General features: G+C 44.9%; 5 protein-coding genes and 1 long non-coding RNA gene across 10 annotated transcripts; 2 read left to right on the forward strand and 4 right to left on the reverse strand.

Moving 5' to 3' along the window:
* Positions 1-1,136: 1,136 nt before the first annotated feature.
* Positions 1,137-7,661, forward strand: Vps15 (vacuolar protein sorting 15). 2 transcript variants are annotated; one of them, XM_076802398.1, is made up of 17 exons: positions 1,137-1,289; positions 1,608-1,788; positions 1,866-2,009; positions 2,099-2,253; positions 2,326-2,516; positions 2,618-3,306; positions 3,405-3,713; positions 3,783-4,166; positions 4,253-4,576; positions 4,680-5,009; positions 5,086-5,236; positions 5,318-5,431; positions 5,500-5,692; positions 5,763-5,928; positions 5,995-6,265; positions 6,332-6,662; positions 6,797-7,661. In XM_076802398.1, exons 1-17 carry the CDS (start codon positions 1,198-1,200, stop codon positions 7,023-7,025), a joined length of 4,254 nt encoding a protein of 1,417 aa, XP_076658513.1. In that variant the 5' UTR covers positions 1,137-1,197; the 3' UTR covers positions 7,026-7,661. The 2 variants fall into 2 exon arrangements, 1 of the variants encoding a protein (XP_076658513.1); XR_013083623.1 differs by lacking the exons at positions 5,763-5,928; positions 5,995-6,265; positions 6,332-6,662; positions 6,797-7,661 and having other exon boundaries at positions 5,322-5,431; positions 5,500-5,637.
* Positions 6,919-8,686, reverse strand: LOC143362342 (uncharacterized). The gene is made up of 3 exons (XR_013083624.1): positions 8,376-8,686; positions 7,667-8,016; positions 6,919-7,060 (listed from the first exon to the last, which is right to left on the reverse strand). It is a non-coding gene; the product is annotated as an uncharacterized LOC143362342 (long non-coding RNA).
* Positions 8,687-10,521: 1,835 nt separating this feature from the next.
* On the forward strand, positions 10,522-12,649 carry LOC143362351 (neurocalcin-delta B-like). 3 transcript variants are annotated; one of them, XM_076802415.1, is made up of 4 exons: positions 10,522-11,037; positions 11,523-11,892; positions 12,133-12,345; positions 12,416-12,649. In XM_076802415.1, coding segments are annotated over exons 1-4 (705 nt in total). In that variant the 5' UTR covers positions 10,522-10,916; the 3' UTR covers positions 12,417-12,649. The 3 variants fall into 3 exon arrangements, with proteins under 3 accessions (XP_076658530.1, XP_076658529.1, XP_076658531.1); XM_076802414.1 differs by having other exon boundaries at positions 12,133-12,331; XM_076802416.1 differs by having other exon boundaries at positions 11,562-11,892; positions 12,133-12,331.
* Positions 12,386-13,847, reverse strand: Sec20 (vesicle transport protein Sec20). The gene is made up of 3 exons (XM_076802413.1): positions 13,560-13,847; positions 12,861-13,275; positions 12,386-12,783 (listed from the first exon to the last, which is right to left on the reverse strand). Exons 1-3 carry the CDS (start codon positions 13,719-13,721, stop codon positions 12,596-12,598), a joined length of 765 nt encoding a protein of 254 aa, XP_076658528.1. The 5' UTR covers positions 13,722-13,847; the 3' UTR covers positions 12,386-12,595.
* Positions 13,848-13,947: 100 nt separating this feature from the next.
* Positions 13,948-16,285, reverse strand: Idh3b (isocitrate dehydrogenase [NAD] subunit beta, mitochondrial). 2 transcript variants are annotated; one of them, XM_076802412.1, is made up of 6 exons: positions 16,133-16,285; positions 15,630-15,689; positions 15,353-15,562; positions 14,874-15,265; positions 14,604-14,793; positions 13,948-14,518 (listed from the first exon to the last, which is right to left on the reverse strand). In XM_076802412.1, exons 1-6 carry the CDS (start codon positions 16,172-16,174, stop codon positions 14,288-14,290), a joined length of 1,125 nt encoding a protein of 374 aa, XP_076658527.1. In that variant the 5' UTR covers positions 16,175-16,285; the 3' UTR covers positions 13,948-14,287. The 2 variants fall into 2 exon arrangements, with proteins under 2 accessions (XP_076658527.1, XP_076658526.1); XM_076802411.1 differs by having other exon boundaries at positions 15,630-15,701; positions 16,133-16,220.
* Positions 16,286-17,366: 1,081 nt separating this feature from the next.
* LOC143362197 (UDP-glucosyltransferase 2) lies at positions 17,367-24,723 on the reverse strand. Its single transcript, XM_076802153.1, has 8 exons — positions 24,166-24,723; positions 23,290-23,360; positions 22,993-23,091; positions 22,377-22,516; positions 21,462-21,775; positions 20,231-20,450; positions 18,167-18,386; positions 17,367-17,791 (listed from the first exon to the last, which is right to left on the reverse strand). Exons 1-8 carry the CDS (start codon positions 24,349-24,351, stop codon positions 17,482-17,484), a joined length of 1,560 nt encoding a protein of 519 aa, XP_076658268.1. The 5' UTR covers positions 24,352-24,723; the 3' UTR covers positions 17,367-17,481.
* Positions 24,724-27,450: the final 2,727 nt, after the last annotated feature.

A 27,450-nucleotide genomic window follows, 5' to 3' on the forward strand; every position in this document is an offset into this window, starting at 1 on the left:
TGTCTACAAGAATTGTTTCAGTGCTAGTGAACAACTGATTCCGGCATCAACGGTTGACTATTCTCGAGGCGCTTGGAGGCACGCACTATGAAGAGAGCTATCCATCGACAGTATGGTGATGATAGACACTGTCATGGAGTTGCTCTCTTTGTCGATGCTGCCAAATTCGACGTTCTCCGTGACTTTCTTCATCACCGAATTATATATATTAATACTTCTACTTTAAGCCATCGAAATAAGATTGTATGCAATAAAGTATTCGAATATACCTTTACTCTTTCCTTGTTTGTGTTTCATAATGGTACTTGTACCGAGTGAAATGGATCAACCATTGATAGAACTTTGTTTGTCTCAACTTCTGCAATATTATTTATGATGCTAAATGTAAAATCGCAGAGTAAATATCCATAAAGTAAACTGTTCAGATACGTACAAGAATTATTGCTTACGTTACGTTCGAACCCGGGACTCGGTGTGTCAAATTAACGTTGGAAGTATCATTATTGTATTCGCATGGTAAATTTTTTCGAGATTCGCAAATTTGTGCAATAGTCTGGTGTAATAATCGAATAAAACATATTAACAAATGACAAGTTACGATGTTGTAATTTCATACATATCCTACACGTACAAGTGCAAAATTTAAAGTTTAATCAGCACCATCAGATAACAAACAAAAGAGATTAAGATCGATGATATATCAACCGTGATAGCGCATAAATTGATAATGCAATGTAGAAAGCAATGCACGAACACATCGCACAGATTCACACGACAGTATAAATAATTTTAGTTAATGACTACGGAAAGCAGATACATATAGTACGTACAGAGAATATTGAAATTGAAAACTCGGTTGGTAAGATAGATTTCTATTTAGTGTGAACATAGCAACGAGTTAAATGGCTACCACTGTTACCAACGCGAAGAAAAACCAACGTAGGTACAATTTATAATAACACCGTTCGATATTCATGAATTGCATTCCTAAAACGCAGAGGAAATATTGCGTGTAACCTATTCGCAATTAAATTCAGACGTAAAATAATTATAATTTCTTCAAAAATATCATCTAGGAATTTTTTTGTATCGCAGTCATCCTATGTCAGCATTGCTTAAAAATCGAACCGAGTGAATTGGCACAAAATGGATGCTACTTGCAAATACATCAGTTTCAACTAAACATCGACTTACAAAATGGGAAATCAATTAGTCGGCATCGCGCCTAGTCAAATATTTCCTGTAGAACATTATCTGACAGACCATAGTGACTTATTATTCGATGTAAAGTAAGTAGATTCAACAGCTCTCTTAAACAAACAAAACGTTGGCTTTTTGCACCAACCTATGTTCTGTCAAAAACTCCACTCGGCATACTAAATGAAAATTAAAACGATTCGACAATGATTTTCGTCTGTATGGAGCATTATGTTATATCTTACGTTGAATATTTTCGAACGATTAACGATAAATGATGTCATACGTTATGTCGACCTGACTATTTGGCAATAAATGTTCGCAAATTTTTATTTTATAATTTCGTTGGTGAACACAGGAACCAAAAACGAATGAATATTCTCTATTAAAATTTTCACGTATGTGTGCAGCTTAGGAAGCACCAGATTTTTTAAAGTGGCTAGAGCCAGGAGCCAAGAGGGTCTCATAGTAGTAAAGGTTTTCGCTATTCATGATCCCACATTGCCATTATCTGCGTACAAGGATAAACTTGAAGAGATTAGATCTAAATTAGCATCTGCTGTAAATTGCCTACCGTTTCAAAGGATGATTGTAAGTATCTTTGGTCATTGTATTTGCTACACGTTTATACACAAATTCCCAAGGAAATAAATATATATGTATATCAGCTCACAGAAAAAGCAGGGTCGATAATGAGAGAATATGTGAAGTATTCGCTTTACGATAGAATTAGCACCAGGCCATTTTTAACGAGCATAGAAAAGAAATGGATTACTTTCCAAGTTTTGTACGCATTGCATCAAGCGCACAAGGTAAGATATTATTTACAGCATCCGAAATAATATCATTAGGATGAATTCTAACCTTTTACAAATCTTCCAACCGTCTCGTTTGACTGTAGTTTGGAGTTTGCCATGGTGACATAAAACTAGAAAATATTATGATTACCAGCTGGAACTGGATTCTACTCACAGATTTTGCAAGCTTTAAACCGACATACTTACCTGAAGATAATCCAGCTGATTTTTCATATTTTTTTGACACATCTAGGAGAAGGTACATTTTATAATTAATTTAGTTTGTTATTAAATTATTATATAATACACTCATCCTGTCGTCATGTTTTAGAACATGTTACATTGCGCCTGAACGGTTTGTGAAAACATTATCTTCAGAATTAAGCAATACATTATTATTATCTGAGCAAGAGCTAAAAACAGGTGATTTGCACCCAATGATGGACATTTTTTCTGCAGGCTGCGCCTTAGCAGAGTTGTATAACGAAGGACACCCTCCTTTCGATTTTTCTCAACTATTAGGTGCGTGGATAATATGTAAAGATTATCTGTAACTCCCATATCTAATATATAATACTATTGTGAGCAAATATTGAAAAATTATTTTGTTATGACACGTGAAGCGTATAGGAACAACGAATATTCTGCGAGCAAGCATTTGGATGCTATAGAGGATCCAGGAATACGCGAATTGCTCGCATCTATGTTGGAGAGAAATCCAGCAAACAGGAAAAGCGCCGAAATTTATTTGGCTCAAGCTCGTGGCACGATATTCCCGGAATATTTCTATTCGTTTCTCCAGTCGTATATGCTTATTTTCTCTACTGCTCCGATTTTGTCACCGGACGAAAAGATAAACCGACTCAAAAAAGATATCGGCAACATTATAAACATTTTGAAAGCAGAGGAGAACGAGAAAATGAAAAATGATAGAGAAGAGACGACTAGGAATAATCAGTTTGATAATAATGTGGAATTAACGAAACAGGACTCTGGCCACAGCGAAGAGAATACTGTTGTGGATGGTGACAGCGATCAAAGCTTTGACAAAAGCGAATTAAATCAGATAGATACAAAAACAGATTCTAAAGCACACGAAGAACGAAAACAGAATGTGGACGTGGAAAGTGAGAAAAAATTATTCTCTTCTTCAGAGCCTTTAGAAGGACTAGTCATCATCACTCAGCTGGTTACATCATGTATACGAGGCTTGCATCATTCTCAATCTAAATTACAAAGTCTTGAAATACTGCTTGAACTAGCAGAGAATACATCAGACGAAACAATACTGGATCGAATTTTGCCTTACATTGTAAGTTAGTTTGAACAGTACGATTAATTTCATTGTTCAACAACAATTTTAGGATTCGATGATCAACGAGCGATATGACCCCTCAAAATATGTTACAGTTTCATTTGGTTCATGATCCTGCTCCACGAGTAAGAGTATCAGCTATACATATATTGACGAAATGTTTGCATCTTGTAAAATCGATTCCGCCTACAGACGTGAATATCTTTCCGGAATATATTTTACCAGGTCTGTCGCATATCACGCAAGACGAAGCAGTTATAGTTAGAGCTGCTTACGCGGAGAATATCGCTCATCTGGCGCACATAGCGCTGCGTTACTTGGAGAATTCTCACTTGTCGAACTTGAGTAACAAAGAAGGTCCAAAACCGAGTTACGACAGTGAGCTCCAGACGTTGCACGAAATGGTAATTAGCTGGTTACTTTCGCAGTCGTCGTTTGCATCTGCTACATACTAAATCATGTGATATTATTAGGTACAACAATCTGTGTCCATGTTATTAACAGATCCCCAGAACTTAGTAAAGCAAACATTAATGGAGAGCGGGATAAATAAGCTCTGTGTGTTTTTCGGCAAGCAAAAGGCGAACGATATTTTGCTTAGTCACGTAATCACTTTCTTAAATGACAAAGAGGACAAGGAATTAAGGGGCTCCTTTTTCGAGTGTATCGTGGGCGTGGCTGCTTACGTTGGATGGCACAGTAGTCCTATACTTATGCCCCTTCTTCAGCAAGGACTAGCAGACCCTGAAGAATTTGTGACGACCAAGGCTATCAACGCGATGGCGACCCTCACCGAATTGGGTCTCTTACACAAATCCGGGCTTTATCAACTGCTATACGAGACTACGGTCTTTCTGGTAAGTACCTATTCTTTTCATCATAAATGATTCAAATTTGCACTTCTACTTACCTCGAAATGTTTTTAATACAACACCATGCACAGGTACATCCGAATTTATGGATAAGACACGCGACAGTTGGTTTCATATCCGCCGCTGCAAGAACGCTCAACTTGGTAGATGTTCAGTGTAAAGTGCAGACAATGATTCAGTCGTACTTGAAGCATCCCTTGATTCAGATAGAGAAAGAGATTCTATTGTTGGAGGCGTTGGTGCCGCCTATACCAAGAATCGTTTACGATTCTGTCGTGAAATACTCTGACATAGAAGAACTGTTCCAAGTCCTTGAACAACGACAAGCAGCTCGCGCTAAAGCGGTAACGGGAATCGTGCCGCAGTATAGCGAAATGAGTACCTCGTTACGAAATGTGAGTAAACAACATTGTCCAAAAAAACTTTTAACGTTTGTTCGAGTTTCCACGTGTAACGTGTTTGTATAGATTCCGAGAGGAATAAACGAGGTGCTTATAGCTTTTCAGACGATTGAGTTCGGAATCCATGACCGAGACTGTCGAGGATCAGCTGTTGATAATGAAGCCGCATTTAATGAAAATTAACAAGTATCGCAATTCGGTGGACGCGAAACAGATCACGAGCAAATCTATGAATGGGAAATTAGAGTTAAGCTCTATGAAGGACAGGATACGGCATCACATTGTCATACTGTATCCCGACACGAAAGCCGACCTTGGTTTGCCACCGTTCAAACGATTAGACCGTAGAACGTCTGACAGTGTCGGCACATACGCGACGATGAACCAGGAATGGCGTACAATGTTCGCCGCTCAAGATAACGTTCAAGTAATTCGAAGAATAACTATACGTATACATCGATTACGTTTTATATAATATTCATAGATTCTGTTACACGTTGCAGCACGCCGTGAAAATGTCAGACATGACCGGAAGTAGCGGAAGCCCTAGCCAAAGTTTGCACGGAGGGGATATACATTTATCGCCTCAGCACAGCCTGTCCGATATGAACAGCATAAACGATCACTCTCTCCCCTTACGTTCCTATATTCAATGTATGTCTTTCTCAGAATGCTCTTTGATGTTACCATAAAGAAATGTTAAGCAAGAAAATACAACTTTCTGTAATTCTTCAGACAGGTGTGCGCCTTGCAGATTAGAGGTGAGACAATTGACATACAGAAAGCAAGAACAGCATGCTGCAGCATTAAGAGCACAGCACTGGGCTGATAACATTGCATGGCAAACCGGTAATTAATTATCATTACTTTTAGACGTAATTCTGAGATTTACAAGAATCGTTTGCGATCCTCGATAGGCTCAAGATTACTGCCAAGTGGCTGGAGACCTAGAGGGGTCTCGGTTGCTCACCTCCATGAACACAGAGCGGCAGTAAATAGGCTAGTTTCTATACCAGACACTAGTCTGTTTGCAAGTAGCTCCGCGGACGGATGCATTAAAATATGGGATGCTAGTAGAATGGAAGGCCGGAACATAGCTAATCGTTCTAGGTAGACGAGATGATCTTTTAAACTATTATATGTTTAACACGTTGTATAACGTATACTTGATTTATTGTAGGCAAACGTACATGCACAGAGGCGGTCCTTTGGTTGGCTTGACAGTGTGCGACCAAGGGCAATCGCTAGCAAGTTCTGCGAGTCAAACGGGCACAGTGTTTGTTTTACGGATTGAACCAAATTCGAGCAAAACGAGCGTCATCGGGACCAGACAGCTGGATCTTCAGGTAACCAACAATGCGTACCATTTTCCTACTATTTACTGTACGATACACGATCGAATCATCGTTTAGGAAGAAGGATGCGCGGTGGATCTGCAGTATTTGGACTCGGGATCGCAGTCGGTCTTAGTATACGCTTCCCTGTATGGATCGCTTGTTGGCTGGGACTTGCGGTGTCCCGGTACAACGTGGCGTTTAGAAAACGATCTAAAGAACGGTGTGATTACCTCTTTTTGCGTCAACAACTACCAACAGTGGCTGACACTTGGCACGAGCTCGGGCGTGCACACGTGTTGGGATTTGCGATTCCAATTGCCGATAACCAGCATTAAACATCCTACCGGTAAAGTAATAAAGTCGACCGAATACGATTCTGATCTTTGAACGATCTTTGTAATGTTCGCTTCAGGTGCAAGAGTCAGAAAGGTAATCACCCACCCTACAGAACACTCGTGGATTATTTCCGCTGTGCAAGGCAACAACGAAATTTCCATGTGGAACCTTGAAACCGATTTCCGGCAAATGGTTCTCTGGGCGTCGAACGCGCCTCCTCTCAGCCATTCTCAGGGTGGCCATAGCGTATGCGCGATCTATTCCGGGTGTATCGATCGCTCCGGCTTTCTGTTAGCCGGCGGTGCTGACATGAGACTACGTTTCTGGGATTTGAACGCTCCCAATGAATCGTATGTCGCGTTGCCCGCAGCCAACGACGTCACCCCTCCAAATTCGTTGGCATACGAGTTAGTATTCGTTACCTGATCATTCTATTTTCTAGTTTTCGTTTCAAAATTATTATTATACAGGCTGGAGCATTTAATCGGATGTTATCGGAATTAGATAGATGGATTGTACATTCCTCTCGTTTATTTTCTAGGCAACGATTGATAGACGGGACAAATGTGGTGCAAGAGGTGTTAGCCAGCGATGGGCCCGCGCCATCGTCCGTGGGAGGTAGCAGCGTTCGAACAAGAAACTCGGAGGAGGGTGGCCAGGGGCCGGAAACACCACCGTCGGGTCACCATGACACGATCTCTGCCGTCGCGATGTCGAATACGTGGATCCTGACCGGCAGCACGGACGGCTTGATACAAGTCTGGAAATGATTGTTCTTCCTTCCGTCGTCTACGGTGTCCCAAACCTGTGCAAAGTGTACAAATTTTTCTAACGTAGGAAACGATTCGACCAGACATCGAGATTTTGTACGAACCTGCTGCTACAGTAACTCTGTGATCTTTTATTTGTATATACTGTGTACTGTATATAAACCGTATTTATTAAGACCGCCGATAGTCGTGATGATAACGATACCATGCATTTCCGCGGACGGAACGTAACGCAACAACGTTACTTCAACGACATACCCGTGATCCTTCTGTATAATTACAAATGATTTATTTTTCTACGTGAAACGTGAGAGACCGACGAAAGAGCTTTGATGTACTGTAACATACGACACGATACAGTAAAACGTTTCTAGAGTTTAGCGTAATAGCAACGAGCTGACCACGCGAGATCATGTTAGAACGATACGACGATCAGTGTACAAATCGAAAACGGCGCCGTGTAAAAATTGTTCACTTGATATGTTATTTATACTGGCTAGCGTATACATATAACGACTGCGTACATACTTTTGTGTTAGATCAATAGTTCACTTGTATACCGACTGAAATACTCATAACCAGTGAATATCTTCGTACTTCCTAATATTGTTACAATAAATTCATATTTTTAACGCACGTACGTGTGGACCTGTAACCGCTAGGATGTGAGAACCGGATCGCTACCAGGGACAGATCGGAGCGACAGGATACGACCCTCTGCCGGTGAACGCGTACGGATCAGGATTGATTGTCCTGCAGATCTCTTTCCATCGTTCTTTTCCTCCTTTACCCTGTCTTCGTCTGAATTCTTGTTTTCCGTGATTCGGCGGACGATAATCGTAACCGGATTGTTCACCGAACAAAATTTCGATCCATGGCGCCGCGGCCACGGTCACGACCAACAATAAGAACGCGAAGAATATTTTCATCTTAAAAGTCGCAACGTTTTCCTCTTCGTAATTGGCTGCTTGGATTAAAGATCGACGATCACCTAGAAAAATAATTAATCGATCATTTCGTTTCTCCGCATTGAATTGTAATCGTTGGGCTGATAAAAATATAAATTTTCCAAGAAGCATAACTAGAAAAGTTCGTCGTCTCGTTGTAATTCATTCAGACGTTACAGCAAATGCACTTACTCCGCGTTTGTTGAGTATACTCTTCATCGCTTAATAACAATCAAAAGGAGACGGAACTGCGAGGCAAAGAGTCGACCGAGCTCCCTTGCGTTAATTCGCTCGATCTTGATGGCTGACTAAATTAATTTTGAAAAAACAACACTGTTCGGGGTACGACCAGATCCGCGAATGTACGCACGGGTAACCAAGCACAGAGCAAGACGGTACTAACTTTCATGCTAAAAGGTCCAATGGCCAATTGTTGCGACATGTGTTTGATGAACTCGTTATTCCCCGCTTTCGAACTTCACACTTTTTGAGCAGACCAATTACGAGCACTTCTGTCGCTCCTCTGTGGTTCCTGGGTGCTTCTGGAAGCCGCGATCGAACTGAATCGACGATTAAACTTCGCCGGATATATTCGACCGGTAGCTCCTTTTATTTCTCGTTTTTTCTCTTTTTTTCCCTTTTTTTTTAATAGATGTTTCAGCTGTACTCGCGGTAACGAGCACACGCTCGCAATGCAGAGATGCTGGATGGCTACTGCTCTTTTATATACCAGGACTGCCCTACCGCTCAGAAAAAAATCTTCTCCGCAGAAGTTGCAAATGCGCTTACGTAGGACGGGCATTGTTCACCAGCGTCTCGATTAAACAAGCTCCGGGAATTCGCTTCGACAATTATTTATTCTATCGGTGTTTTCTGTACTGTTCAAACTTCCAGCGGACTCGCATTAAATGCGATCTTAGCCGATTAGTTTGAGGAGCTAGTGGGGGCAGGAAGATGTTGAGTTCTCTTCGGCGCTTATCAATTTCCCTCTAATTTCTGTTTAGACCTTTCTAACGATTAGTTTGTTTAAAATTGCATTGGAAGCTGCAGATTTCGTATTAAAACAAAGAATCGGGCAGGAACTTTTGCACTGACCTAAGACTTTCGGACGTTGAAAAAGTTTCGGAGAATCTGTGTAACAATGCAGAAACACGCGTGCCCGTCACATTGAACTTGGGGAAGACCCCATCCTCCGGCCTTCGTTGCTAGAATCGTATTTTTATTCCTGCGGCGTACAACAGTTTTGTTATTCCGCGTGTGCAGCGGATTATGTCTCAAGAGAAGTACACGTTAACGTATGCAACGCCGATTTAATTATGGTTACTCATTTACTCGGCATGTTGACGCGCAAAACCTGCATTTCCGTTCTTCTCTGAACGATCGCAACGCTGCGGATCCTTGCGCAAATTTCAAAACTCAGGGTGTAACGAAAGGAAAATGATCTCGACAGAAAATTGAATCGGCTCATCGATGAAACGGCAATTCGGTCTACGGGTCTTCGCACGATAACGAGTCCGATTACAAACGACCCTGCTTCCAAAGCAACATTTGTGTCAAGGTTCCCGGTGTTCTGATCTTCGAGCTATCTCACGAAATTAACGCCAATTATTCCATCGTGTGGACCGATAAGCTCGTTCTTTATTTCATCGGATTCTGCGAATATCGTAAACGCCTCCCGCAGAACCTTGATCCATCGAACTGATCCAAGGTTGATCTAAATGATGCATCAAGCTCGACATCGTTCAGTCTGCGAAAAAAGCTGAACCGAATAATTGCGCGAAGTTTTCCCAGCGCCGGAAAACTTCGAAGCGAGAAAGGCCATTCCGCAAATAGCGGTATAAGCCCGGTTACGCGCGTAATCGTTCTCATTAAGGTTTGCTATGACTAAGCCGTTACTATTTCCTATTACCGTAATAGCCGGTTTCCAGGCTGTCGAACTATTAATAGCGTTTGGCAGAGAAAGTCTGCGGCGGCGTTTCGCGCCAAGGCAAGGCAAGGCAAGGGGTTTGCGATCCTCGAGGCTCACGCGATTCTCTCGCGGATCCGCGGATTTGGATCCGAGTCAATGGATTCTCGAAACCCCGAGCACGAGAAAGATAAGCGTCGGGTCACGGTGAACTGATTACGTCAATCGTGACTCGATAATGGTTTCTCGTGATCCAACAGGATCGAAAAAGTCCCGCAACCGGAAGACTTTGGCGTAAATCGATGAATCATAAGAGTCCGGCGGAAAAAATGTATACATACATATTTTGCGTAGACACCGTATATTAGTATTCAGCGGAGGACACGCGCGTGGAAACCCCTGAACAAGTAGCTTCTATTATAAGAAGTTCAGCGAGAGAATGGCATGCGTCGACCGGTACACTGTACGCGTTTGTTTGCAACAAATAAATCGTCGTTCGCCGCCGAAGACAATCATAACTGGACCGCGAAAGCGTTCTCCATACTTTCGGGTGGCTGGCCCGAAGCTGTAGACTCCAATCGCTCGAAAGAAGTTTGAAACATGTAGAAACAAACGGACTGTCGAGCTATTGAAATTTTTCTAGACGAGGTCCAATTTTATCGCGTGAGTAAAACGCACCGCGCGTTCCGTTTTGTTATTCTTCGGCATAAAACGAGGATAAAACGTATCGCCAGCAAGCATATTTCGACGCATCCTTTCGGAGTTATCGTCTAAATATTTGGAGTACAGATTTCCCAGAAACCGCTGTTCTACGCCGGCTGCACCATGCGCGTCAGTTCCGTTTCGCTGGTGATTCGGAGAGCTTCTACAACTCGGGTTCTGCATCCCCTTGGTTCGCGTCGCTATCGGACCAGGAATGCCAACGATCAAGTAAATTATGATCTCTGTATTCTAAAATAAAGAAGAGAGTTTCCCGCATCGCTTTCTCCACGTAACCAATTACAAGCGACGCTGTTCGCGATCCAGACGTTTTTGAGAATGTCGAACAGCCTCAATACGGATGACAAGGATAGTCTACAGGTGCGAAACCGAGCGAGCCTCTCGTTGAAGATGCAGCGGAGCTTTAAAAAGATGAAGAGGAGCATTCAGAAGATCGCCGGTACGTTTTTCTCTGTACACTGTTACTCGATACATTACCGAATTACCATTCTCTGGTGGCCGAGTAAAAGAATTCTTAATTGCGTTAGTTGTTAATTTCACTATACTCTATCGCCCGCCCACCAGAGCATTGATCTAACGTAATTGGTTCCGATGCTACTAGCACGCCTATACAGGGTGTTACAAAACAGGTAGAATAACCGGATAGAAAGTGATCTCGGGCTCTTTAAAAACAACGCTCAGTACTAATAAAAAGAGAATGCTCGATGCAATAGGAGCTTTTATTAGCGACTTTCATTTTCACAATTAATTCTATGGAAGCTGAACTAAAGTTTAAAATGAAATGAATATGTTACTAATTTTGATTCGTACTGCCCGCATTGAAGCACCCTGTACCATAGATGTAACGCGCGTCTGCCTAAAAGAATTGACGCTTCGTGGGCACAGATAAAAATTATCGTACAAGACGATTTTCAATACTTTTAGAATCTTCGACGACTGTACAACCTCACTGCGTTTTCGTAGAGAACATGCAAGACGACGAGAGGCAGCCGCCGTATATATTTCCGGAACGGCTCTCCTCTTTAACGTGCCAAACGGGCTTCACCAAGGATGAGATCCGAAAGCTCTACCGCGCCTTTAAACAGTATTGTCCGCGAGGAGCGGTGACCACGAATGACCTGAAGCCGGCTTACGCGAAATTGTTCCCGTTGGGGGACCCGGCTAAATACACTCAGATAGTGTTCAACACCTTCGACCGGGACGGTGACGGTGTTATCAGCTTTCAGGATCTACTCGCCGAGGTAGCTCTAATCACAAACGGCGATCTGGACCAGAAACTTTCCTGGATCTTCAGGTGACCGGTGGCCGGTCGAAATCAAGAATCAAGGTGGATAAACGCTGTGACGTGTACAGTGTTTAAAATGGCTGTTTTCTCCAAGCTATTTTAGAGAGAGAGATTCTATGTACATAAGTTATACTTGAAAAATGTAAAAATAGAATCTCTTTCTGCCGTCACAGTGTTTATCCCCCTTAACGAAACCGTTCGTTATATGCTCGACACCTGACTTTCTAGTCTTGCCCTTCTCTCCGTTAGGTTTTACGACCTGAACGGGGACGGTTACATCACAAGGAAGGAAATGCTGGTCATAATATCCGCGATTTATGAAATGCTGCATAATGGACAAACTATCCAACGTATGGTCGACAGACACGTGGACATGGTTTTTGAAAAGATGGATACCGATAAGGACGGAGTCATATCTCGGGAGGAATTCATGAACTGCTGTAACAATGTACAATTCAATTAGTACGGCAGTATGGAAGACTGAAAATGAGTATATCTCGAGTCAACAATTAATACTTTTCTTTTATTTCAGGATTCCGCGATTTTAAATCAGCTAGCGACATTCGACCGCTTCTGGTGATGGTCCTATACTTGAAAAAATGCGATTCTGGAATCCTCTGTCTTGATGCGCGTTTCTCGCACATCTCAGGAAATGTTCCTGCTATCACAACGATGCGTATTACACGTTCCCGTGTCAAACAGTTTTGTACTCTTAAAACAATCTCTTCTGTAAAATATAGAAGACACAGGCAAGAAAAAATGCAAATGCCAGTGCTAATAAAACTTTATCCGTGACCTCCCTTCTACCGTATTTGCCTAATAGCTTTCCCGATTGTACTATCACCTGTTGCTGGTGCTCCAATTCGCCCGAGGTGCTAGACACCTTGTCGGATGAAGTTACTGTAACATTCGAAAGTTTATGTACCATAAATTGTGTTCCAGTACACTTGAACGACATATACAAGAGGAAAATGTACTTAATGTATCCAATGCATCCGCGCTTCTTTGGGTCGTCTCTGCCAAATATCTAGATATACTTAAAAGTTTGTCAGAGAGTTGACCAGATGTGTTTGCCAAGCTTCTTCTGTCGTGTCTTCTACGTACAGCTGCTTGTTGTTCCTCTGGCATCAACAGTAATTCCTCCTTGGATAGTTTGTCTATTATGCACTTGCTAAAGATGTTGGCTTTACAAAATGCAGCTAAGGAGTTCTTCAATTGTTGTCTATACGTATCTATTTCTGCCTGTAGCTCTGCTTTCTTTTTCTCCACGAGCTCTCTTTCCGCCAATGACTCCAGTTTGGATAAGGATGACTGTAGAGCTTCTAGTTTCACCCTGCCCTCGTCATTCAAGTCATGAAGCAATTGAAGAGGACCGGTGCATTGTTGTATATCCTAAAAAATAATACTAGTTAGTAAAAAACAAAATGTAACAGCTACTAATCTATTTTTTTATAGTTTAAACTAGGTTAAAATGAACAGTATAATATTACAATGTAGCGGCGTACAGTTCATTTAACGTAAAAACCTTGTAAAACGTTCGACTGATAGTCAATTAAATAAAGCATTGTTTGTATATAATGTGTACTAAAAATGCAATGTTGTTAACGTCAGCATTCGAGGTTAGGTTGAAGTTTATATATTGTTAAGAGTAGTTTTTGGTTTTTATTAATAATTACCTGAATCAAAGCTGTAAGTTGGAGATTGTTCTTTACAATGTCTTGACGTATCAGTTCCAACTCTAAATCCTCGGTCTCCATCGGTGCGCGTGCTTTTTGACAGTTCGCTTGTATGTATGTGTCGTATAATAATTTTTTATGTAAATGATGAGTGAAGCTCATTAAACTCCTTGTTCGTAACTACACGCAATAAAGGTAAGTAAAACACATAATCGTTGTTATTATTATATCGTGGTTAAACATTTGCAAGGAACGGTTATGTACAACATGAAGAGAACCCCTGATTGCCACCGCCGAGCCGACGAAAGTGTCGGGAAGAAATTCGAGTGAATGAGATCTGGACCTGAAGAAGTAACTGATGAGATGTTGCTTCATATATTTAGACAAGTACGAGGTAGTACAATTTATTAATGTACAATTTGAGTATTACATTGTTATCATACGACTGGTACAGCTCTGTCTAACAAATATAATTTTGGTCATAAATATGACGATACTGGTTGAATCAAAACAATTCTATTCACAGAATATAATCAATTTAAATAAAATATTGACTTAAAACTGATAAGTTAGGTACAGTCTGTGCTCTTATAATACTGTACAATTCGACAATGATTTTATCAACTTCTTTTTCTTTGATAATGCACGAGGAGCACGATGTGCCTATTCTAAATTCTATGTTACACGAGTCTCTTCGACATTAACGGAGATCGCATGGTAGTAATGATTCAACGAAGGCGATGTATTATAGCGTTCGTGAAATCTGTTGTAGAATTTTGTCCGCCTAGATCTTTCGTCAATACTTTTCCGTCGTTCAAGACGTGATTCAACGCATCTTTGATTTGTTCAGCATAGTGTTTCAAGTTAACGTGACGCAGAAGTTTCACAGCGCACAGAAGCATGGCAGTAGGGTTCGCTACATTTTTACCAACAGCCTCCGAATAAGTGTGCCTTGCGCCCTAAATTGCAAATGAGTTCTCGTTATATAACGTACAATTTCGGGTATAATGTTAAATCTTCGTGTATTAAATGCGTTAGGCTTACCGGTTCAAAGACGACGCACTCGGGACTGTAACTGGCACCTGCGACTACACCAGCACCGCCGACCAATCCAGATGCAAGATTGTCTACAATATTACCATACAAATTTGGTAGTACCATTACATCGAACTGATGTGGATTAGATACCATCTGCATGGTACAGTTGTCCACGATCATTGTTTCAAATGTAATCCTGTAATTATAACAATACAATTGTTACCTACTTGTGTGAAAAAATAAACCATTGATTTCAAAACTAAAATTTATGATTACTTAGGATATAATTTCGCGATTTCTTGACACGATTTTAAAAATAGACCATCGCCAAGCTTCATAATGTTGGCTTTGTGAACGCAAGTGACCTTTTTGCGATTGTGTTTCACGGCATAATCGAATGCGAATTTTGCAATTCTTTGACTCTTAGTGGCAGTGACAATCTTCAAACATTCTACCACTCCTTTCACAGATTCGTGTTCTAACGCAGAGTACTCTCCTTCCGTTTGTTCTCTGATGATAATACAATCCACATTCTTATGACGACATTTAACTCCTGGCAGAGATTTTACATGTACTACGTTCGAATACAAGTCCAGGCTCTTACGTAGTTTCATATTCAATGTTTGGAGCTCCCCAGTCATGGAGTGGTCCGGTGTTGCTAGAATCCCCTATTTTCAGAACAGTTTGTGTTAGCTGCCAATCTATAATATTATTAACACCATCCAACAAATTTTAATGTTCAGAAACTGACAAACCTTCAAGCATACTCGGTTTCTTGCAATACTATTGGACACTTGCTCAAGTGGTGCACTTAATGTTGGATTTACTTCAGAAAGGAAGTATGGCTCAAATTCAACCGGTATATTGATTGCCTTGAAAACACTTTGGACCGACACCACCAATTCTGGTCCAACACCGTCTCCTGGTATAAGCGTACATTTTATCTTTCCTTCTCGTTCAATTGGCTGAAACAAAAATTAATTTAATCGGATAGTATATCTAAATACTTACTACAGATATTTAAATACGTACAACATTTTGTTGATGTACTGCTGATACATGCAGTGCTGCAATAGCTCCCTTCTGGGTAGTCTGCAAATAAAACTATTTATCATTGTCTTATAAATATCATTCCGCATACATTTCTCGGACACATAATCGAATCATTCATTCCGCGTTAAAAAGCTATATTTATAACGATTGAATAACAGAATCACCGGAGCCACTCATTTTATCAATTGCCGTATCTGAATTACAAATTAAACCACCTAGGTTTCGGTAAACAGATTAACAAATCGTCTTGTCAAATTGTTTTTACCGTTAAACGAGAAAATTGTCATACGTCTTTAAGAGAAAAGAAATTTCATGTGAAACGTCCTTGTGATAACCATTGGAGCTCTCTTCGTTTTCACATATCACCCAATCGAACGAATTGCTGCATAGAACTCGATGATATTTCAATCTGGCGGCGCTCAGAAGGTTTTAACAATCGTACGAGCAACAAAAACTCTTTGCTCCTATTGAATTTGCGTTACCTGCGAAAATATTTTGCAGACGTTTCTCGCGAGTAAAGCCATTTTTCTACGACGGACAGTAGTGTCGTTCTCACTGTCGTGCTTGCGCACCAGTGACGTATCAAATTTGGAAACAACAGGGACGAGTAAAGTACAGGTAGTTTTATGTTTTTTAAATTTCATTTTTCTCATCTTGCATAGCTTGCCCAGAACGATTGGACTTTTCATAACATATCCAAATCATTGTTTCATTGGGAATGCCTTCAAACATTATCAAAATTGTAAAATGTGTTTGTATATACGGCCCTGTTATCGTCGTTCGTCCGAATTCGCGATTTCAGAATCGTGGCGCTGGGTATGGTCGGTCACGCGCAAAGCACTCTTACAGAGAAGAAACTTTTAGTTTTAGAATCCCTGTGTTATCGTACCTATTTTCAAATTGCAATCCACCTATCTTAAAATACATTTTTCCACCATTCAGTTCAGAGTTGAAATATTACTTTTGATTTGAGCGTAAATAATACTTGCCGTTTCTGCCGTAAGATATAATGCAAATTCCGGCAAGAATCTGTTGCTCTATGAAATCTGAAAATAGCGCCATTTCACGTAGCGGCAAAACGCTGAAACTGGTAGACAAAATTACCGACAGTTGATCATATATTAGAATAACAGATGGCGCCACTAGTATTTCCTATAGGATATACCGACTGTCGATAATTTTGCCTACCAGTTTGAGGATTTTACCGCTACGCCAAGTGGCGCTATTTTCACTTGTACCATAGACTAGGTAAAAGCCTAGACCAACAACCATATGTGGAGTTTCGGGTCTCCCACATGTCAGATGACTACACTTTGTTAGAATGTTCATGTCAGTCGATAACGTTTATCTAACAGTTTGAGCGCCATTCCACGTAGTGGCAAAACGCTGAAACTGGTAGACGGAATTACCGACAGTTGACCACCTATTACAATAACAGATGGCGCCACTAGTGTTTCCTATAGGATATACCGACTGTTGATAATTTTGCCTACCAGTTTGAGGATTTTGCCGCTACGCCAAGTGGCGCTATTTTCACTTGTGCCATAGACTAGGTAAAAGACTAGACCAACAACCATATGTGGGATTTCGTGTCTCACACATGTCAATGCGAGTGCGTGTGTTATGTGTGTGCGCTTGTGTGTGAATCCAGAGGAAAATATGATGAAACTTGAAATGGGAGCAGACTGATGAGAGGTTTAATTCATTAAACGTTAATTATTAAAGAATTTCAAAAATATCTTTAACCGTTCATGACATGACTTCCGCATATAATATACATTTTGTAATATTTTTAGCAATTTAAATATACGGTACAAGCGATTCAATTAAATTATTCGCATTTCAAATTCGAGTGATATGGATCTCGGTCCAGGATAGAATCTCGAAGACGATTCATAACAATTTTTGCTCCCTTATGAAAAATTCGATGGTATATCCACGAAGACAATACTATCAAAGTCGTAAATAAAATCACGATAATTCCGTAATAATCGATCATTGAAATATGGTGTCCGTGGTAACGCATGTGTCCCCAATTTGGAAATTTGATCACGTGCTCGACATTCCAAACAGCTCGGTCCATCGGCTTCACTAATTCGTCCTTTACGATCTCCGACATAGTTTTAATGTTGTTGTAATACCTGCAATTTATTCATTAGATAACAACAATTTTTAAAATCCCACCCGTCATAAATTAATTTGTGTAATTAATACATTTATTTAAGTTTTTCGGTGGGAATAAATAACAATTCGTTCCCGATTCCCAAGAATTCATCTTTGGGGAGGAGGAACGGGGTTAGATCGATTTCTTTCGAATGCGAAAGAATTTTCGTAGAAACGAGAGCTGGAAAGAGACTCTTCCCATGCAACAGAAACGAACTCGAGATGGAATATCGTAGCAGATTTAAATAACACCGCGAATCCAGTGGCAGCATTCTGCGAAATATTTGACGTCGAATCAACCGATCCATATTCGATCGATCGATTCCGCAGATGTTGGGCGACGGTTTACTCACGTTTTATTTTCTATAACGTCGGTGAGGGTCCGCACGATGGACTCCTCGGTGATGGTATCGATGTTCAATGTAAGTCCGATACCGGCGTCCAGGATTTTACGTGCGTTGAAAAGTTGATCCCCGAAAAAGGGAATCGCGACTACCGGCACAGAATAGTGCACTGCCTCCTGTAACGATTGCAATCCGCCCTGCATCACGTACGCCATCACTTTTGGATGTGCTGCATAAAAAAAGAAAAACGCGATGTTAGAATCATGAATCAGCCCCGAGCGAACCGCACTCCTCTATGGATTATCTCTTCTCGAGTATCGCAGCTCTTAAAACTCCCCGTGGTTTAATAGTTCTCTCGAAAACATCGATAATTTATCAATACCGACGATATCGCTTATCCGATTCATTCGATCTGCCACTTTTCGAAATCCAAAGCTGTTACGTCACTTTTTCTGTGAACGTCGCAGCTAGGCGAGATTTTTCACCTCGAGAGACGAGCATAATCGTTCGACTTATGTGAAACGAGGTAGCGTCACGCGTTGTCAACGAGATCAGGCTTCCGGCGAAGCGGGTTGTTCCGTCGACCAGAAACTTCCCCGTAATCCTGGCGGCACGTCGACTTCCGAAATTACGAAAACCCCCGCGTAATAGGCAATTGAATTGAAATTCTCATTATTTGCATCGCGCGCTCGCGGCTCTCCCCGTATTCTCGCCTTTAATACGTTTTCCAACGAGTGCAGGAATGGCGAAGAGAAGGGAAGGGAAGGGAAGGGAAGGGAAGGGAAGGGAAGGCGAGCCGGTAACCTGTCTGTCAATGTGTACGAAAGTTCGCGCCTGCTTGCATTTGCATCGGGACCGGGGCGTTACCGCGAACGATGCGGAGTTGTTTGTCAGAATTTCCCGGGAGAATTTCGCCGGCGTGTCATGAGTTATCTTTTCGTTTCTGTATGAATCGCCCCCGGATCGCAACCAACCGGCATATCCCTCGCCCCCTCGGATCATCGAGGCGTGTAGTCGTTTATTTCTCCCTGTGCAGTTTTTATCCCGGCCCTTTCTCAACCGCACCTCTGGGTCCCGCGGAAAACATTGCCGTTCGAATATCTCTGATAACGAGACAACGCGAGCTCCAGAGATCGTTTCACCACCGTTCGACTCTTTCTCGAAACGATCGAACCGGAGTCGCTTATTCCGTATCGCGGCTTACCGATTAAACTTTTCACGAATCGAACGATCTGTTCGATTAAGCTAAAATGTCGATGCTTTCGCAGAAAGCCTCGTCGGCGGGATTGTTAAACGGTCCGCATTACACACGGGGCGGCCGATTGTTTAAAAATCGTTCGTCGACGAGGTCGTTACAGAGAAAACGAACACCCCCTGGAAATGGCCGTCGAGGTTGGAAAAGGGAGCGAGCACGGGCAACTTCGTTAAGTATCCGTTCTCCGGCGTTGAATCCTGTTTAACGAAGAGACCGTCGCGAGCAGTTTTGACGAGCTCCGCGCTCCGAAATCGAATCGAATAGAAAACGCGATAATTAAGAGACCGGAGCGCGGAGATACGCTCGCGACAGCCCGATAGTTGCGCAAGAACCGCCGGTCCGAAAAATAATGATCCTATCGGCTCATGCGAGTCAAAGAGAAGCATTGTAGCTGGCACGCACAGAAGATCGTTCATCCGCATTGATCGTTCCCTTCTCCGCGTGCTACTATGTCGTAATAGTGGAGAATCGTGGATTTAATTGCCTGGCCGTTCAAACGCTTCTATTCAAGCCTTGTTACACTGAAAGATTCGACGAGGGTGACCGAGGTTATCCGAAACGCGATTTACCGGATGGTCCAAATCTGTACCGGGCGAGAGAGGCTGATCGTTCGAGGTTTACTTAATATCGGAACACAGTCGGACTCGTCGAAATTCCAGGACAAAGAAAGGATCGGTGTTGGCCCTTGGGACGTCGCGTCGCGTCGCGTCGCGTCGATCAAAAGCCGCGACAGGAAACGCGTATCCCGGAGCGGTCAATCTAACGGATCAAAGAAGGGGTCGGAAAGGGTCTGGGTCAGGTTCGACGGGCAGCCTTACCTAAAACCGCTTGCTGCGGCGCCCACTTCACAAATTTAATGTTAGCCGGATGAATGGCCATGTCCCCGGCATCCTTCCATAGAACTCTTTGCTTCAGCGAGCTGATCGCGTTGCAGAGCGCGGTCAAAGGACCGGCCGGCAGCTGATGAGTTTGCAGGTTCGAGCCTAGGGAGAAGTAGATGGCTCCGTGCTCCGCGTTGTCCAGGAAGTCCTGGATCTCCTGCGAACAGAATTCCTCTACGATGCTCACACTCATCAAAAATCCTGTTATTCTCGGGTCGAACCGAAAGGTCGCGATTTCGACATCGATCCAGATCGGGAGGCGATCCTCGAGCACCGTCTTCGTCGAGGTGGATCGCGTCGAGGGCTATGATGCACGCGCATCACGTGGAGCCGAAGGCATTGTCCCGTTAATTGCGCAGCTCGGTGGAACCCGGCGAATTTCCGTGCACGTGGATAACGATCACGTTCCGCGTGTCGATGTTCCGCGTTATTCCACGTGACGCCGGTACAATTGCACATCGGGGACAGTGACGTCTCGGTTCTTGCGACAACGTTTAAAATTAAAAAAACCGTCCCGGCTCATTGTCTCCTGGACGTCGTAACTCCGCCGAGCGTTGTTGACGCGTTCGTCGGTATTATCGAGCGGGAAGGAATCGAACGTAAATCCAGGATTTGTTTTTCTACCGCGAGGATGTTCGCATCCTGGAAACACCGTTCGAAAAATATTTTTCTTGGCTCCGGTTGGGGCGGAGGTAAATAGCAATGACCTTTACTTTCCACCCCGGACGCAGGTAAACTTTCACCCCTGTGCCGCTCACCTGCTGAGACGCTAGCTATTTTCCCCCGGAGAAATCATTCTCGGGAATTCGATACTCTCGTGTTCGCCCGCCGTCCGTACCGTTCGAGACAACGCCCCGCCAGGGATAATATCTGTAATCGTTAACTGAATTTCCTCCGATATCCTGCAGAGTTTTCTTTTCTTCGATCGTTTCAATCGGTTGATACGCGTACATAAATTCTGCTATCGTTTGAAATTAGTGGAATCCGTAGTTATAATTACGGAGGGAAAACGAGCGAAGGTCCGAGACAAGAAAAGGGCTAGCGGGGAACGAAAGGAAAAGCCAATCGACATGTCGAGGATTCGATCTGTCCCGGGGGTGGTTTTCCTCGGGAAGATCCTGCCGCGCCGGTGTCCCGCTTTAATGGCAAAGTTGTTGGCGTTAGTTACCTTGGGCAGGGCTTCCTGGTTGCCAGTGATCTGCAGACTGTGAACTTCGATCACGTTCGGCAGCAGAGGCTTCGGGTAGCCGAACACGTGATTGTTTCCCAGTATCACGAGACTGAAGTTCCTGTCGACGTCCTCGACCGAGACTCCCGGCGTCCACTTGTTAACGATCTTTTGCGCCCTCGGCAAGTGCCAGTGCCTGTAGTATATCCTGGTCCAGGCGGTGTAGAGGACGTTCTGGAGACGTTCGGAAATGGACATCCGATTCGTGAACGGGAACGCCATGTCCGGATTCAGCTGCGGGTCGTCTGGATTTCCTGGGATTCGAGAGTCTTTCGATTAGCATTCGTAGATCGAAAATCTCAACCGTTCGAGACACGATTATCCTTCGTTTTACGATTGAACGGCCCGTATACGCGCGTGTTACGCGACGGGAAATATCGCCGGCGAGTAGAAACCTTGGACGTTCTCGAGCGCGAGCTATTAAATTCGCATTCGGACGGCGACCGTAATAATTCTCGCCGCCTAGCAGAGCTTCTGTGTCTCGCGATCTATTTCTCGGCTGACGCGGAATGGCTACATGTTAAAGCACTACCGGGCGATCCGTCCTTTTCCGCGGAACCATCTTCCCCGATTGCTCGCACTTTCTGCTTCGCCGACGATGTACGTCAATTTCCGGCGCCGGGGAAAGAGCTACGATACCGGGCGACGAGGCAAGCGCAAGGACGCGCAGAAAGAGCCTACTCCGTTAGCTAAAGTGCTATGTATCATCGGCTCGGGAAGCCTAAACTGTTTTTCATTCGCGTTCGGACTGCATCGGCCCGTCGGCGCGAGGACAGTTCGAAACCGGTGTTCGAGGCCACGAGTTCACTCACGCCAATTGTTGTTTGGCCCTGTGCGGGGGCGGATCTCGCTTACCGACCGAGTCCATCGCGTACGGCAGGTTCCCAACGCTCAGGAATCCGATCAGCACCGGCCAATTGTAATGCTTGACTAGGGCGTAATAACACTGGAACCATAGCTGCTCTATAATCACCGCGTCGAACGTTCTGTTCCTCCTGAAAACGACACGCTCTGTAGTAAAACGATCACACAAGGTGCTCGAATGTCGACCATTCCGACCCGTCCCCCCTACTCTACTGCCAAATTTCGTTTCGCTTTGCAATCGATTCTACAGCTACTGGAAAGTCGTTTCCCTACAAGATAATCCAAGGAAGCCGAATCGATCCAATTATCATTAATTTTCTTTCGAAGCGAAAAGCGAAACGACCCAAATTTCATGGCAAGGAAATATTCGACACGCGTCGAGCACCCTGTAGACGAAGTTGTCGTGGACGGAATTAGAGTAATTTCCAGGGGGTTGTTTTTCGCGAGGCAATTTCCCTTAGCTCGCGAGGGAGAGAATCGAGGTCTCGTACCGTGTTGCAGCCTTAACGAGGTTACCGAATGAATATCTTTTCTCGTTTCTCTCCCCCTTTTACAGCCTCGGCAGGCATGCGAGCAGGTTCTTAGGAGAAATGAATATCCGCATTACGAGATTAGGCCGTCGATCGCCGGGCTGAACAGTTGCTTCTCGCACAGCTCGTTTGCCTCTCGCATGTTCTTCCGCAGAATGGTGTACGGCCCCATGTGCCTGTCGCAAAATCGATCATTTCATTCCTTCGGGTTCTCGATGGTTGTCGCGAAACTCGCGTACAAGCCCGTCCGCAAGCGTCCTGACGCTTTCGCGAATTTTCCAAATGTCAAAATTCTCTTTCGTTTATTGTCCTGCAATCTTGACGGACGCTTACGGAACAGGAATGTATCGTATCGTGTAAAGACGCGCACGCACCTCAGGCCAGTGCAGTCGTTCTTCTGGTAAGTGAAGGACAAGTCGACGTCCTCGTAGTTCTCGATCGGCTTCTGGAACAGTAGGCGTTCGTCATAGGAATTCCGTTCACGAGAAGGAGAGGGTCTTCGAGACAACGGATGGATCCCTGGGATCTCGATCGGGACTAGTTTGTTTGCGAGCGATTTACATGTGAAACCGAACTCTTGATTTCTCGGAGGAGAAAGAGAGAGAGAGAGAGAGAGAGAGAGAGAGAGAGAGAGAGAGAGGGGGAGAGAGGGGGACGGTGCAGGGGCTCCGGCAAAGAGGGACGCATTTAACAAGGAGAAATGTTAGCGAAGGTAAATTGAAGCCGGACAAAGTTTGCGTAACTTTGAACTCTAGTTTATGGACCGGGTAGAAAAGAAGCTGCGGGGTCGAGGGGGTGAGAAAGAAAGATACGAGAAGGAACAGAGGAAAGCGGAAGTTGCGCCGGGACAAGGACCCCGTGGAAAACTCTCGGAAGAAGAACGAAGAGGATCCGAAATGGACTGACCAGGCTACGTGGGAAGAGGGACACGGTCAAACATCTATTTGAAACATCGCTCGAACTTTTCTCTATGTCCCTGCCATATTATCGAATTATTAAATCGTCCTAACTCCGTTAACGTCGTTCCCGCCTGTTTTTCGAGAAGTTCACCCAACGACGAACCGGAGAAACTTCCGGCGCTATTGTATCGTTCCGTAAATTGCTCTGCTTGATTTTTCGAGGCGACTTTTGCGTTTCTTCGGGGGAAACTCGTTTCCAGATTCATTATCGGTTTAAGGGATTTCAAAGTCCTGATACGTTGACGTGCTGGTAGATCGTTAGAGGAAATATGACAGATTAGAATTGCTTGCCTTGGACGGGATGGTAGATATCACGGTGACCTTGTGCCCCCGTGCCGCCAGAGCTTTCATCAGAGCTTGAAAAGGTTGCTGATGGCTGTAACTGGCGCTCGGACAAATTCCGAGGATGTTGAATCCAACGGAGAATCTTGGAATCAGCGAGATCGCCGCGAGAAACAACAAACAATGTCCACGCATCTTGTCTTCACGCACTTTGTTCTTGTTCGACTAAACACAGTTTCAATTTTCCAACGAATTAAACGCGAAGACTCGCGCAGGGCTGTGACCTTCGCAGAAATTGCAGCAGGGGGTCCGAAGGTGAAGCTCGAACGATCCCGGTGAAAGATTCAGAACACGCTTCTTCACGATCAGCTCGCTCGAGGCCAGGATAAATAAGTGAACGAGCCGAGAGCTACTCCTTGTCGCGTCGTGTCGCGTCGCGTCGAGTCGCTTCGGTCGCGTGCAACTCGCGCGGCTCGTCAGCTTTCGAATAATGCAAGCCCGGTCAGCGGCGGCGTGGCAGATATCTTTATACCGGCCCCGTCGAACATAAAGGTCTCGTTCAGGGATTGTGAACAGCCTAACCCAGACGACAGAGTTCTCGGTAGCCGGAGGTTGTTCACGATGATTTAGGTCAAAACAGCGAGCGACGAATTTATGGACTTGTGACAAAAACGAGTAGGCGTAATTTAAGACAGCAAAAAAATGTGAAACATATTGAAATCGAAAATCTCCGGAGGGTTGAACAGAGTATCTTCTCCGCAGCTATCCGTCCTGTTCGAACCTGGCCGGCCACATTTCGAATCGGCGAGTTATCCGTCGATTCGAAAGGTCAGATGGAACCGGCGCGGTCGTTGATGGTATCAAGCGGTAGCTGATATTAATTTATCCGTCGACGATGGGACGATAAATGACAGGGGGCCGTCGGAGGGGGTGGAACCGGGCGAATCCGGGCGGGCGCGCGATCGATCAGTCCGGTGCACTCGAAATATCTGTCGAGCGTAGTTTAAATTACTCCTCGAATAATCCGGGTTTTCCGACGGCGGCAGCGGAGAGGGAACACGCAGGGTCGAAGATAACTCTTCGCGGCCCCTCGTGTCAGGCCGCAACACGGGCCACGGTTTAATACAACGTCGCGAAGGATCGTGGTAGGGCGTCGGCGTTGGCGTCGGCGTCGGCTTCGGCGAGAAATAGAGACGCGGCGCGGCGCGGCGCGTCCGAGGCAAGCGAGACCGCCTAGAGGAACCGTTCCCACGACGAAGAGAGAAAGTTCAGCCCCCGACAGCAAAATGCTGCGTGTGTCACTAAGTAAGCGTCTAGATTTGCTCGTCCTTTCCCTCCGCCTCCTAGAAAAGCCAGTAGCCGCCGTCGCTTGCCGGAGAATGTGTCAGCTTCAGCTGTGTATGTTTTGCCAGATCTCTCGGTTTCTCTCCTCTCTTCTCCTTCTTCTCCGTCGAACCCCTCGCCTGTCCGTCCCTCTGTTCCTCTTGGAAAACCGCCCTCGTTCGCGCTGCAGGATCGCGCGGCACCCACTTGCGGATCTCTTGCCATAATCCCTCCCACTCCCCGCTCGCAAAACCCCACCCGCGTTCGCCAGACGGCTTCCAGCGGGGAGAGTTTTTGCCCCGCCGTTTATGCGACCGAAATTCAGGATATCCGCGGCTAATTTTGAGGATACGCCCGCAGAGCGCCAGAGCCGACTCGCTCGCTTGTCACGAATTTCGTTACGCTTTTCTTGCCCCTGATGCCCCGAGATTAGTGTCGCGGCTCTCCTCCCGCGATTAGACCTACCGTGCTATACCGGAAACGATACCAGTCCTTTTCGGAAGAGGATTCTCCGAAATATCCGTGCTAAACCTTCCCGAGTTGGTCGAGCGACGACTTTTCGGGCTAGGAAAATGCGCGCGGGAAAGAAGCGCAGCGCAGAGTTAAAACTAGGATTTTTGTGCAACACGCAGTTCGACGGAGAGGTGAAATTGACGGGCAGCTCTAAGAACCGTACAAGGGTTAATTTCCAGTGTAGCCGTTTCGCAGGGGTGTCTGTAGGAGGACAGGTCGCAGAAGGTATTTCCCCCGTTGATCGCCGGGGCCCTTTATTAAACTCGCTACCCGACTGTCGTCTCCCGGGCTCCTCCTCGTTTCAGACTTGTTGTCAAGTTTCAAGGTGAGCTCACCCCGAACGACAGCGGCTGCTTTCAACCCTTATCAGACGCATCTGATTCTGACACGTGATTCGAATTTACCGACTAGCCGGGGCGTCAGCGGGACTCCTTAAAGTCGTCACGCAGCTTATTACATCTTCGTGGATGTCTGACCTGTCAGGGTACACGGGTGTCTGGCCCCTTAACCAAAATTTTGCTCGTGTTCGAGGCAGAACCCGAGGTCGGAAGACTTTCGAAGAATTTCGAGCTCGTTGCTCGGGGCGGCAACTGGACTGGTTGCCTCGGCGCCGACGCACACCGTTAAATATTTATGCGAAATAAATAAATCTAGGAGCAGGATGGATCGTTGTATCGATTGATTCGCGCGGAAAGCGAGCTCTCCACGCGACATTCCGCTCTCGAGGGTTCAGAACCGTCATCGAGGAAATTAACGGTGCTGAAGAAAATCTCGCTGGCGCATCGCACGCTCGAACGACCGAAATAAATATCGCGGCCAGGTCTGCGGAGATTGCGGAAAAGAAGAGAGCCCGGGGGTGGTGGAGGGTCGCAAAAACTCGGAAAGAGGAGCGTCGAGGCGAAAACGGGGGTGGCTTCTTGGCGAGACACGGCGGGGGGCGACTGCGACGAAAATTCGAGCGGCCGAAGGAAATTGCGATGATTATACGGGTGAGGCGGCCCGGCCTGGCCCGGCCCGACCCGGCTCCGACCCGTTACACGGAAAAAGAGAGAGACCGCGACGAAGTTGGGTCGTGTCCGGGGGGAGGGTGGGGGTAAGGAGTATTCCATAAAGCGTAATGGAGGGCTCGCAAATATTTATCTTTCGGTGGTGGCTGCGGCAGCGCGCAAAGAGCCATGCGAAAACGTTCCCGGTGCGCCGGATGGCCCTTGTCGCGGCACAGAAACGCGGAAAGTTCTCCTGACACGATTACGCCGCTCGGTGACCAGAAATAATTTCATTAGCCGCCGCCGCCGCCGCCGCCGCCGCCGCTCCCGTCCCGTAAACTCATCCGGCAGTTCGCAAAGAAACCGTGCGCGTCGGAAATATGTACGTCGGTGTGCATAATCGCTCTCCCCGAGTCCCACCTCCCTCCTCCGTTGGACGCCTTAAGTCTCACCCCACAACCCACGCCCCTCC

This window comes from Halictus rubicundus, chromosome 16 (genome assembly GCF_050948215.1).
Source record: "Halictus rubicundus isolate RS-2024b chromosome 16, iyHalRubi1_principal, whole genome shotgun sequence".
Classification (NCBI taxonomy): domain Eukaryota; kingdom Metazoa; phylum Arthropoda; class Insecta; order Hymenoptera; family Halictidae; genus Halictus; species Halictus rubicundus.

Coding starts and splice junctions, on each gene's coding strand:
- Vps15 (XM_076802398.1), top strand. CDS start 1,198: ATGGGAAATCAATTAGTCGGCATCGCGCCTAGTCAAATATTTCCTGTA. Junction 4,167..4,252: donor ACGAGACTACGGTCTTTCTG/GTAAGTACCTAT, acceptor CACCATGCACAG/GTACATCCGAATTTATGGAT. Junction 6,663..6,796: donor CCAAATTCGTTGGCATACGA/GTTAGTATTCGT, acceptor TTTATTTTCTAG/GCAACGATTGATAGACGGGA.
- LOC143362351 (XM_076802414.1), top strand. CDS start 10,917: ATGTCGAACAGCCTCAATACGGATGACAAGGATAGTCTACAGGTGCGA. Junction 11,038..11,522: donor GAGCATTCAGAAGATCGCCG/GTACGTTTTTCT, acceptor CAATACTTTTAG/AATCTTCGACGACTGTACAA. Junction 11,893..12,132: donor AAACTTTCCTGGATCTTCAG/GTGACCGGTGGC, acceptor TCTCTCCGTTAG/GTTTTACGACCTGAACGGGG.
- Idh3b (XM_076802411.1), bottom strand. CDS start 16,174: ATGGCTTTACTCGCGAGAAACGTCTGCAAAATATTTTCGCAG. Junction 15,702..16,132: donor TCTGCAAAATATTTTCGCAG/GTAACGCAAATT, acceptor AATGATAAATAG/TTTTATTTGCAGACTACCCA. Junction 15,266..15,352: donor GAAACCGAGTATGCTTGAAG/GTTTGTCAGTTT, acceptor TTCTGAAAATAG/GGGATTCTAGCAACACCGGA.
- Sec20 (XM_076802413.1), bottom strand. CDS start 13,721: ATGAGCTTCACTCATCATTTACATAAAAAATTATTATACGACACATAC. Junction 13,276..13,559: donor AACTTACAGCTTTGATTCAG/GTAATTATTAAT, acceptor ATTATTTTTTAG/GATATACAACAATGCACCGG. Junction 12,784..12,860: donor GGATGCATTGGATACATTAA/GTACATTTTCCT, acceptor CGAATGTTACAG/TAACTTCATCCGACAAGGTG.
- LOC143362197 (XM_076802153.1), bottom strand. CDS start 24,351: ATGCGTGGACATTGTTTGTTGTTTCTCGCGGCGATCTCGCTGATTCCA. Junction 23,361..24,165: donor TATCTACCATCCCGTCCAAG/GCAAGCAATTCT, acceptor CTACTGTTCCAG/AAGCCGATCGAGAACTACGA. Junction 23,092..23,289: donor AACGACTGCACTGGCCTGAG/GTGCGTGCGCGT, acceptor ATTTTGCGACAG/GCACATGGGGCCGTACACCA.